At 31.5% G+C, this 12,005-nt stretch overlaps 1 protein-coding gene across 2 annotated transcripts in view; it reads left to right on the forward strand.

The window, feature by feature from the left end:
* Positions 1 to 12,005, forward strand: part of Vps15 (vacuolar protein sorting 15) — a 148,469-nt gene that overhangs the window by 113,287 nt on the left and 23,177 nt on the right. For both annotated transcript variants that reach the window (XM_071673214.1, XM_071673213.1), the window contains exons 26-27: positions 1,477 to 1,581; positions 1,873 to 1,998. In XM_071673214.1, coding sequence (XP_071529315.1) covers positions 1,477 to 1,581; positions 1,873 to 1,998 — 231 coding nt within the window. The remainder of the gene's footprint in view (positions 1 to 1,476; positions 1,582 to 1,872; positions 1,999 to 12,005) is intronic.

A 12,005-nucleotide genomic window follows, 5' to 3' on the forward strand; every position in this document is an offset into this window, starting at 1 on the left:
GCCCAATAGTCACCTTGAAAGCCTATTTGATCTTTACATTTGAATACTATAGAGATCATCTTTTCATCCCTTCTACCTCTGTAGGATCTCCACTAGGAACTTCAGTGTTTGTAACAGATACTAGTTATGAGTGTTTACACAAGCAAAAACATAAATGAATACCTAGACAAAGCCCTCATCAGCTCTTAGCTCCAATGCCCATCACCATCCACAATCATTCTGTACTTCTGCAGCCAAATATAACCTGCCTACAAAGGTGATGATTGGTTACTTTGTTAAATCATCATTTGAAATGTCAGACATGTCAACAATGAGATTGGAATACAGGTAATCATCTGGTAAAAAACACAGTGATCAGCAACCTGATCTTGAGAAACATCATGATCCAGGACCCCCAGCCCAGTCAAGAAAACCAATTTGATCTACAACTATTCTTGCCCAGATGAAGATTGAAGGTTCACAACTTGGATTACATTGGTATCACCACCTCCACACTGTTCAAGAGACTAACAGTGCACATGAGAGAGGATGCTCCAAGGAATATATACTCCAGCAGCATGTAAAAAATTTACATGACATAACCTGACAGACAACAAAATCATATAATGCAGTCATGACAAAAGAATTAATGATCAGTGATCATAGAAGCCCTCTTGATACAGTTGGTTTCACATGCTCTTCCTAGCAGTTGAACTCATCATCCATTACTTTCAATTTTTATAATCAGCCAGCAGCTCTCAAGTGTGGGTAGATGAGCAGCAGGCAGGAGATACCAAGCCCTCAGTAGGAAGACTTTCCTTGCCCATGTTTGCTACTTCATCTGTCTCTCCCAACAAAAGACCTAACCTTTATTTTACTTATCGTCCAACTACTGTGATAAAAATACCTCCTAGAGGATCAAAAACTATCTTTTGATCTGAAGATAGGAGGTTCCCAAAATATTGCAATACAGTTTTATCTGTTTATTGTCTTCAATTTTAATATTGCACTCATGAGAATTGATTTCTTGTTTATTGCCTCAAACTTAAAGACTGAATTGATGAAAGTTGATTTTCAGTCTACCACAAGAGGTTAAAGCCACTGTAAGGAGTACTGAGTAAACAATATGAAAGCTCAGTTACAATAGATATGCAGTGGTTGAACAAGACGTGCAAAAGGTAACATACTGCCCAAGTAAACAGTTATGCATAAAATGGTAATTAATGTTATGTTTAAGATTTATTTATCTGGAGAATCGTAGCCCTGAAATAATGTGCAATATGAGTAAAGATCATTCTGCAACATTATGCCAGATTGGTTGGCATGTTGAACTGAAGAGGTTGAAAGATAGATGGACATAAGTTTTGATAAAATCAGTCATGTGAGGATAGTTTATGTACTGAATCTTGTAATGTTCAGTGCATTTTAAAAGGACCCATTTATTTTAGATTAACAGTGATTTTTACCCAGAGTGAATGAATTTTCTTTATTTTTCAGGGTCACAGTCTGTACTCACATATGCAACAGTATTTGGCTCAATAGTAGGGTGGGATCTACGAGCTCCAGGAACTGCATGGAAACTAGAAAATGGACCAAGGAAAGGTTAGTAAATAAATTTGATATAATTGTGAATGTTTCTATTTGAAATTTTGGTCAACGATAAGGTTATACATATTTCCTTGTGCATTTGAAGCTGTAACATCATTCATCTGACTGGTGCTAGGAGTCAGCTAGGCCTAATCAAATTGGTTGAGGCAGCAGTACACTTCAATGCTAGACATCTGTCAGTGCTTGAGAAATAGGCCTTTAATGTCCCTCAGAAATGTTTTTACTTTTTCCTCACATTTACTCTTAAAGTAAAATCAGCTAAATTAGATTTCCTTTTGATTGTAGGAGTTATTACATCATATGCATTAGAGGGAACACAGAGTTGGCTGGTGGCAGGGACGAGCAGTGGTCACCATGTGTGCTGGGACCTGCGATTTATGCTGCCAATTTCCACTATCACTCACCCAAGAGGTAAGATGTGCACAGTTTTGAATAGTATAAGTGTTCTGCTCTTGTATTATGTTTTTTGTATCACATGATGAGAAACCAGTGCTGTGAATACTCATCTCCATATGAAAGAGTAATGGTAGTAATTTTACCAATATTTTGATCACTCAGGTTTGACTTCACTTGATATTTGTGTTCATTAAAATATGTCCTTTATCATAAAGAGAATTGTTCATATGGAGTGCATACATATGTATGATTCATGTATATATATTGAATATAATAGTTCAAGGGTATTTTTTCATCCAAAAAACTTTTTTGTTTCAAAATTTGAATATAATATAATGAAAGGCTATATGGTGTGGGAGGCAAGTTGTTAGAAGCAGTAAAAAGTTTTTATGGAGGATGTAAGGCATGTGTACGTGTAGGAAGAGAGGAAAGTGATTGGTTCTCAGTGAATGTAGGTTTGTGGCAGGGGTGTGTGATGTCTCCATGGTTGTTTAATTTGTTTATGGATGGGGTTGTTAGGGAGATGAATGCAAGAGTTTTGGAAAGAGGGGCAAGTATGAAGTCTGTTGTGGATGAGAGAGCTTGGGAAGTGAGTCAGTTGTTGTTCGCTGATGATACAGCCCTGGTGGCTGATTCATGTGAGAAACTGCAGAAGCTGGTGACTGAGTTTGGTAAAGTGTGTGAAAGAAGAAAGTTAAGAGTAAATGTGAATAAGAGCAAGGTTATTAGGTACAGTAGAGTTGAGGATCAAGTCAATTGGGAGGTAAGTTTGAATGGAGAAAAATCGGAGGAAGTAAAGTGTTTTAGATATCTGGGAGTGGATCTGGCAGCGGATGGAACCATGGAAGCGGAAGTGAATCACAGGGTTAGGGAGGGGGCGAAAATTCTGGGAGCCTTGAAGATTGTTTGGAAGTCGAGAACATTATCTCGGAAAGCAAAAATGGGTATGTTTGAAGGAATAGTGGTTCCAACAATGTTGTATGGTTGCGAGGCGTGGGCAATGGATAGAGTTGTGCACATGAGGGTGGATGTGCTGGAAATGAGATGTTTGAGGACAATATGTGGTGTGAGGTGGTTTGATCGAGTAAGTAATGTAAGGGTAAGGGAGATGTATGGAAACAAAAAGAGTGTGGTTGAGTGAGCAGAAGAGGGTGTTTTGAAATGGTTTGGTCACATGGAGAGAATGAGTGAGGAAAGATTGACCAAGAGGATATATGTGTCAGAGGTGGAGGGAACGAGAAGTGGGAGACCAAATTGGAGGTGGAAAGATGGAGTGAAAAAGATTTTGAGTGATCGGGGCCTGAACATGCAGGAGGGTGAAAGGCATGCAAGGAATAGAGTGAATTGGAAACGATGTGGTATACCGGGGTCGACGTGCTGTCAATGGATTGAACCAGGGCATGTGAAGCGTCTGGGGTAAACCATGGAAAGTTCTGTAGGGCCTGGATGTGGAAAGGGAGCTGTGGTTTCGGTGCATTATTACATGACAGCTAGAGACTGAGTGTGAACGAATGGGGCCTTTGTTGTCTTTTCCCAGCGCTACCTCGTACACATGAGGGGGGAGGGGGTTGTTATTTCATGTGTGGCGAGGTGGCAATGGGAATGAATAAAGGCAGACAGTCTGAATTATGTACATGTGTATATATATATATATGTCTGTGTGTGTATATATACGTATACATTGAGATGTATAGGTATGTATATTTGCGTGTGTGGACGTGTATGTACATACATGTGTATGTGGGTGGGTTGGGCCATTCTTTCGTCTGTTTCCTTACACTACCTTGCTAACGCGGGAGACAGTGACAAAGCAAAATAAATAAGATAAATTCTTTATTCTCAACAGTTTTGTAAAATACCCTATACAGCTTCCTCTGGCAGATGGATACCCAAGAGATACAATGCAAATTATCTCAAAAGGCTTTAAACATGTAGTCATGTAAATGCATAGTTACAGGAATCAGTAATTTCAGTATTTCAACCTTGGATTTGTATTAAGCATTTAAATAGGCTTTATACTGAGATTTTAAGCAAATCTGTTGCCCCAAGAAAAATACCAAAAACTGAAGGAAATATTTCAGGATATTATTTAGTCCAAAAAGATATTTTGTTTGAAAATTGAAATGTAACATAATGAAAGTCTGTACTGTAAAAGATCATGGAATATATCTCATAATGCTTCCTCTGCCTGAGAGATACCCAGTAATTACAGTGCAAATAGTATCAAAATCTTTTAGTCATGTTATCATTTAAATGCTTTCTTAGAGGAATTAATGGGTGCCAAGCAATATTTCAACTTTTAATTCATAATGAGCATGGAAAATAGGTTTTATACTTAGATTATCAAGCATACTCAGTCCATAAAGAAAAATAAAAAAAATGAAGGTAATTGAAGTAGTTCAGGGTATTTTTTTATGATAAACAACCATTTGTTTTAGATGATATGTAACATAATAAAAGTCTTCAGTACTCTAAAGGATCATTGAAAATATCTCAGAATGCTTCCTCTGGTTGACAGATGACCCAGTAAGTATGACACGAATACTCATTTTTTTTCAAACTATTTGACATTTCCTGTGTTAGCGAGGTAGCGTTAAGAACAGAGGACTGGGCTTTTGAGGGAATATCCTCAGCTTGCCCCCTTCTCCGTTCCTTCTTTTGGAAAATTAAAAAAAAAGAAGAGAGGAGGATTTCCAGCCCCCCGCTCCCTCCCCTTTTAGTCACCTTCTACGACACGCAGGGAATACGTGGGAAGTATTCTTTCTCCCCTATCCCCAGGGATAAAGGAATACTCATAAAATCTTTTAAACATGCAATAATTTGAATGCTTAGTTACAGGAATTAATGGCTCCTAAGTAGTGTTTCAACCCCGAATTCATATTGGCCATGGAAAATAAGCATTACACTGATAAAATCTGGTAACTAAGCAGTTAAAGTATACCATGTTTAAAAGATTCTGTGACTATTCTCTTCATATCTCTTGGGTATTCCTAGGCCAGAAGTAGTAGTTTCATTTATTTCCATTCTTTTTTTTTTAAATTTGTTAAACTATCATTGTTATATATCAACTACATAAGAAAATGTCGTCTGGCGTAAAAAAATCCAGAACTATTGCTTTCAATTTTTAATGAATTCTTTAATGGCCAGAATTTGCACAAAAATCTCAGTACTGATCTATTTTACATGGACAATACAAATCTTGGGTTGAAATATTTTTTAGAGGTCATTAATTATTGTGACTAACATTTTAAATGATTACGTCAAAAACATTTTCTATTTGCATCGTATTTGTGCTGTATATATGTTTTAGCTAGAGGAAGCATTGTGGGTAATTTTCAAAAATCATTTACAATACAGAAGGCTTTGAATATGTTATATTTCAATTTTGAAACAAAGTTTTTTCAACCAAAAAATACCCTGAACTATTACCTTCAATTTTTATCATTTTTCTTGGAAAAATGGATTTTATTAACAATCTCATTATAATGCCAATTTTACATACTTCATACAAATCTGGGGTTGAAGTACTTATCTGGGTCCATAAAATCCGGTTTCTAAGCACTTAAATCATTGCATGTGTAAAAGATTTTGTGACTATTCTCTTCATGTCTCTTGGGTATTTCTAAGCCAGAAAAAGTAGTTTGAGGTATTTTCAATAATTTTCTTTCAGAGTTTAGAAGACTTTCATTATTTCATATATGATTTGTATAAAAAAGTCGTTTGCCATAAAAATACCCTGAATTAATGCCTTCAATTTTTAGAATATTTTTGAATGGACTGAATTTCCATAAAAATTTTAGTACTAATCTATTTTACATGGGCAGTAGAAATCTAGGGATGAAATATGGTTTAGAGTTCATTAATTCTTGTAATGAACCATATAAATGATTACATGTACAAAACATTTTTTTACTATTTCCATGGTATTTTTAGATATATATCAACCAGAGAAGCATTATGGGTAATTTTCTAAGATCATTTACAATATAGAAGGCTTTCAATATGTTATATATCTGATTTTGAAACAAAAAATCTTTTTGACCAAAAGATACCCTGAACTGTTACCTTCAATTTTTATCATTTTTCTGGAAAAAATGGATTTTTTTAAAAATATCATTATAATGCCTATTTCACATGCATAATACGAATCTGGGGTTGAAATACTTTTTTGGGTCCATGAAATCTGGTAACTAAGCACTTCAATTTTTGGCTTTTTTCTCAGAAAAATAGTTCTTGTAAAAACTCATTATAACTAGGATTTTTCATGCTGAATACAAATCTGGTGTTAAAATATCATTTAGTTGTCTTTCTGACATTCAGTTATGCTGTTAAATGAAGTCAATTTCATAATATTTTCTGCTCCTTTGCATCACATTTACTGGGTATATATTGGTAACTGAGAACATTATGATATATTTTCCATGATTATTTCATGCATAGAAGTATTTAAATATCTTATCTTTCAGTCTTGAAACAAAAACTTTTTCAAGCTAAAAAACACCCTGAAGTATTACCTTCAATTTTTGTCATTTTTCTCTGAATAATAGATTTCTTTTTAAAAATTCATTATAAAAAGTATTTTTCATGCTGAATACAAAGCTTGGGTTTAAAATATCATTCAGTCGTCTTTATGACATTCAATTATGCTGTTAAATGACGTCAATTTCATAATATTTTCTGCTCCTTTGCATCGCATTTACTGGGTATATATCAGTAAATGAGAGCATTGTGATATATTTTCCATGATTATTTGAAGTATAGAAGTGTTTGAATATTGTATCTTTCAATTTTGAAAGAAAAAGTTTTTGAAGCTAAAAAATACCCTGAAGTATTACCTTCAATTTTTGTCATTTTTCTCAGAAAAATAGATTTCCTCTAAAAACTCATTATAAGTAGTATTTTTGATGCTGAATACAAATCTGGCATTAAAATATCGTTTAGTCGTCTGTATGACATTCAGTTCAGCTCTTAAATGAAGTCAATTTCAAAATATTTCTGCTTCTTTGCATCGTATTTCCTGGGTATGTATCGGAAATTGAGAGCATTATGATATATTTTCCATGATTATTTCAAGTATAGAAGTGTTTGAATATCTTATGTTTCAATTTTAAAAAAAAAAGTTTGGCATTTTTCTCAGAAAAATAGATTTCCTCTAAAAACTCATTATAAGAAGTATTTTTCAAGCTGAACACAAATCTGGTGTTAAAATGATGTTAGTCATCTTTATGACATTCAATTATGCTGTTAAATGAAGTCAATTTCATAATATTTTCTGTTCCCTTGCATCGCATTTATTGGGTATGTATCGGTAATTGAGAGCATTATGATATATTTTCCATGATTATTTCAAGTATAGAAGTGTTTGAATATCTTATGTTTCAATTTTGAAAGAAAAAGTTTTTGAAGGTATTGGCATTGTTCTCAGAAAAATGGCTTTCCTTTAAAAACTCATTATAAAAAGTATTTTTAATGCTGAATACAAATCTGGTCTTAGAATATCATTTAGTTATCTTTATGACATTCAGTTAAGCTGTTAAATGAAGTCAATTTCAAAATATTTTGTGCTTCTTTACATCGTATTTACTGGGTATGTATCGGGAATTGAGAGCAATATGATATATTTTCTATGATTATGTCAAGTATAGAAGTGTTTGAATATGTTATGTTTCAATTTTGAAACAAAAAGTGTTTGAAACTAAAAAGTACCCTGAAGTATTACCTTCAGTTTTTCGCATTTTTCTCAGAAAAATAGATTTCTTCTAAAAACTCATTATAAGTAGTATTTTTCATGCTGAATTCAAATCTGGTGTTAAAATATCTTTCAGTTGTGTCTATGATATTCACTTATGCTGTTAAATGAAGTCAATTTCATAATATTTTCTGCTCCTTTGCATCGCATTTACTGGGTATATATCGTGTAACTGAGAACATTATGATATATTTTCCATGATTATTTCATGTATAGAAGTATTTGAATATCTTATCTTTCAATCTTGAAACAAAAATTTTTTGAAGCTAAATAATACCCTGAAGTATTACCTTCAATTTTTGTCATTTTTCTCAGAAAAATAAATTTCCTTTAAAAACTCACTATACAAAGTATTTTTCATGCTGAATACAAATCTGTTATTAAAATATCATTTGGTCGTCTTTATGATTATTCAGTTACGCTGTTAAATGAAGTCAATATCATAATATTTTCTGCTCCTTTGCATCGCATTGACTGGGTATATATCAGTAGATGAGAGCATTATGATATATTTTCCATGATTATTTGAAGTATAGAAGTGTTTGAATATTGTATCTTTCAATTTTGAAACAAAAATTTTTTGAAGCAAAAAAATACCCTAAAGTAGTTTCCTTCAATTTTTGTCATTTTTCTCAGAAAAATAGATTTCCTTTAAAAACTCATTATAAGAAGTATTGTTAACGGTGAATACAAATCTGGCGTTAAAATATCGTTTAGTCATCTTTATGACATTCAGTTAAGCTCTTAAATGAAGTCAATTTCAAAAAATTTCTTCTTTGCATCGTATTTCCTGGGTATGTATCGGTAATTGAGAGCATTATGATATATTCTCCATGATTATTTCAAGTATAGAAGTGTTTGAATATCTTATGTTTCAATTTTGAAAAAAAAAAAGTTTTTTAAGCTATAAATTCTCTGAAGTATTACCTTCAATTTTTGGCATTTTTCTCAGAAAAGTAGATTTCCTCTAAAAACTCATTATAAGAAGTATTTTTCATGCTGAATACAAATATGGTGTTAAAATATCGTTTAGTCGTCTTTATGACATTCAGTTATGCTGTTAAATGAAGTCAATTTCATGATATTTTCTGCTGCTTTGCATCACATTTACTGGGTATATATCGGTAACTGAGAACATTATGATATATATTTCCATGATTATTTCACATAAAGAAGTATTTGAATATCTTATCTTTCAGTCTTCAAACAAAAAGTTTTTCCAGCTAAAAAATACCCTGAAGTATTACCTTCAATTTTTGTCGATTTCTTTTAAAAACTCATTATAAAAAGTATTTTTCATGCTGAATACAAATCTGTTGTTAAAATATCGTTTAGTTATGCTCTTAAATGAAGTCACTTTCATAATATTTTTTGCTCCCTTGCATCGCATTTACTGGGTATGTATAGGTAATTGAGAGCATTACGATATATTTTCCATGATTATTTCAAGCATTGAAGTGGTTGAATATCTTATGTTTCAATTTTGAAACAAAAAGTTTTTGAAGCTAAAATATACCCTGAAGTATTACCTTCAATTTTTGTCATTTTTCTCAGAAAAATAGATTTCCTCTAAAAACTCATTATAAGTATTTTTCATGCTGAATACAAATATGGTGTTAAGATATCGTTTAGTCGTCTTTATGACATTGAGTTATGCTGTTAATGAAGTCAATTTCATAATATTTTCTGCTGCTTTGCATCGCATTTACTGGGTATATATCGGTAACTGAGAACATTATGATATATTTTCCATGATTGTTTGAAGTATAGAAGTGTTTGAATATCTTATCTTTCAATCTTGAAACAAAAAGCTTTTCGAGCTAAAAATACCCTGAAGTATTACCTTCAACTTTTGTCCTTTTTCTCAGAAAAATAGATTTCTTTTAAAAACTCATTATAAAAAGTATTTTTCATGCTCAATACAAATCTGGTGTTAGAATATCGTTTAGTCGTCTTTATGACATTCAATTATGCTGTTAAATGAAGTCAAATTCATAATATTTTTTTGCTCCTTTGCATCGCATTTACTGGGTATGTATCGGTAATTGAGAGGAGTATGAAATATTTTCCATGATTATTTCAAGTATAGAAGTGTTTGAATATCTTATGTTTCAATTTTGTAACAAAAAAGTTTTTGAAGCTAAAAGATACCCTGAAGTATTATTACCTTCAATTTTTGTCTTTTTTCTCAGAAAAATAGATTTCCTTTAAAAACTCATTATAAGAAGTATTTTTAATGCTGAATACAAATCTGGTGTTAAAATATCATTTAGTTATCTTTATGACATTCAGTTAAGCTTTTAAATGAAGTCGATTTCAAAATATTTTGTGCTTCTTTACATCGAATTTACTAGGTATGTATCGGTAATTGAGAGCATTATGATATATTTTCCATGAATATTTCAAGTATATAAGTGTTTGAATATCTTATGTTTCAATTTTGAAACAAAAAGTTTTTGAAGCTGAAAAATACCCAGAAAAATAGATTTTCTTTAAAAACTCATTATAAGAAGTATTTTTAATGCTGAATACAAATCTGGTGTTAAAATATCATTTCGTCATCTTTATGCCATTGAGTTAAGCTCTTAAATGAAGTGCAATTTCAAAATATTTTTGCTTCTTGGCATCGTATTTTTTGGGTATTTATCGGTAATTGAGAGCATTATAATATATTTTCCATGATTGTTTGAAGTATAGAAGTGTTTGAATATCTTATTTTTCAATTTTGAAGCAAAAGTTTTTGAAGCTAAAAAATACCCTGAAGTATTACCTTCAACTTTTGTCGATTTTTCTCAGAAAAATAGATTTCTTTTTAAAAACTCGTTATAAAAAGAATTTTTCATGCTGAATACAAATCTGGTGTTAAAATATCGTTTTGTCATCTTTATGACATTCAATTATGCTGTTAAATGAAGTCAATTTCATAATATTATCTGCTCCTTTTGCTTCGCATTTACTGGGTATATATCAGTAAATGAGAGCATTATGATATATTTTCCATGATTATTTGAAGTATACAAATGTTTGAATATTGTATCTTTCAATTTTGAAACAAAAATATTTTGAAGGTAAAAAATACCCTGAAATATTACCTTCACTTTCTGTCATTTTTCTTATAAAAATAGATTTCCTTTAAAAACCCACTATAAAAAGTATTTTTAATGCTGAATACAAATATGGTGTTAAAATATCGTTTAGTCGTCTTTATGACATTCAGTTATGCTGTTAATGAAGTCAATTTCATAATATTTTCTGCTGCTTTGCATCGCATTTACTGGGTATATATCGGTAACTGAAAACATTATGATATATTTTCCATGATTGTTTGAAGTATAGAAGAGTTTGAATATCTTATCTTTCAATCTTGAAACAAAAAGTTTTTGAGGCTAAAAGATACCCTGAAGTATTACCTTCAGTTTTTGTCCTTTTTCTCAGAAAAATAGATTTCTTTTAAAAACTCATTATAAGAAGTATTTTTCATGCTGAATGCAAATCTGGTGTTAGAATATCGTTTATTCGTCTTTATGACATTCAATTATGCTGTTAAATGAAGTCAATTTCATAATATTTTTTGCTCCCTTGCATCGCATTTACTGGGTATGTAACGGTACTTGAGAGCATTATGATATATTTTCCATGATTGTTTGAAGTATAGAAGTGTTTGAATATCTTATGCTTGAATCTTGAAAGAAAAAGTTTTTGAGGCTAAAAAATACCCTGAAGTATTACCTTCAACTTTGTCATTTTTCTCAGAAATATAAATTTCTTTTAGAAACTCATTATGAAAACTATTTTACATGCTGAATACAAATCTGGTGTTAGAATATCGTTTAGTTGTCTTTATGACATTCAATTATGGTGTTAAATGAAGTCTGTTTCATAATATTTTTTGCTCCCTTGCATCGCATTTACTGGGTATGTATCGGTAATTGAGAGCATTATGATATATTTTCCATGATTATTTCAAGTATAGAAGTGTTTGAATATGTTATGTTTCAATTTTGAGAGAAAAAGTTTTTGAAGCTAAAAAATACCCTGAAGTATTTATTACCTTCAATTTTTCTCATTTTTCTCAGAAAAATAGATTTCCTTTAAAAAGTCATTATAAGAAGTATTTTTAATGCTGAATACAAATCTGGTGTTAAAATATCATTTAGTTATCTTTATGACATTCAGTTAAGCTCTTAAATGAAGTCTTATTTCAAAATATTTTGTGCTTCTTTACATCGTATTTACTGTGTATGTATCGGTGATTGAGAGGATTATGATATAT

Source organism: Panulirus ornatus, chromosome 18, assembly GCF_036320965.1.
Source record: "Panulirus ornatus isolate Po-2019 chromosome 18, ASM3632096v1, whole genome shotgun sequence".
Classification (NCBI taxonomy): Eukaryota; Metazoa; Arthropoda; class Malacostraca; order Decapoda; family Palinuridae; genus Panulirus; species Panulirus ornatus.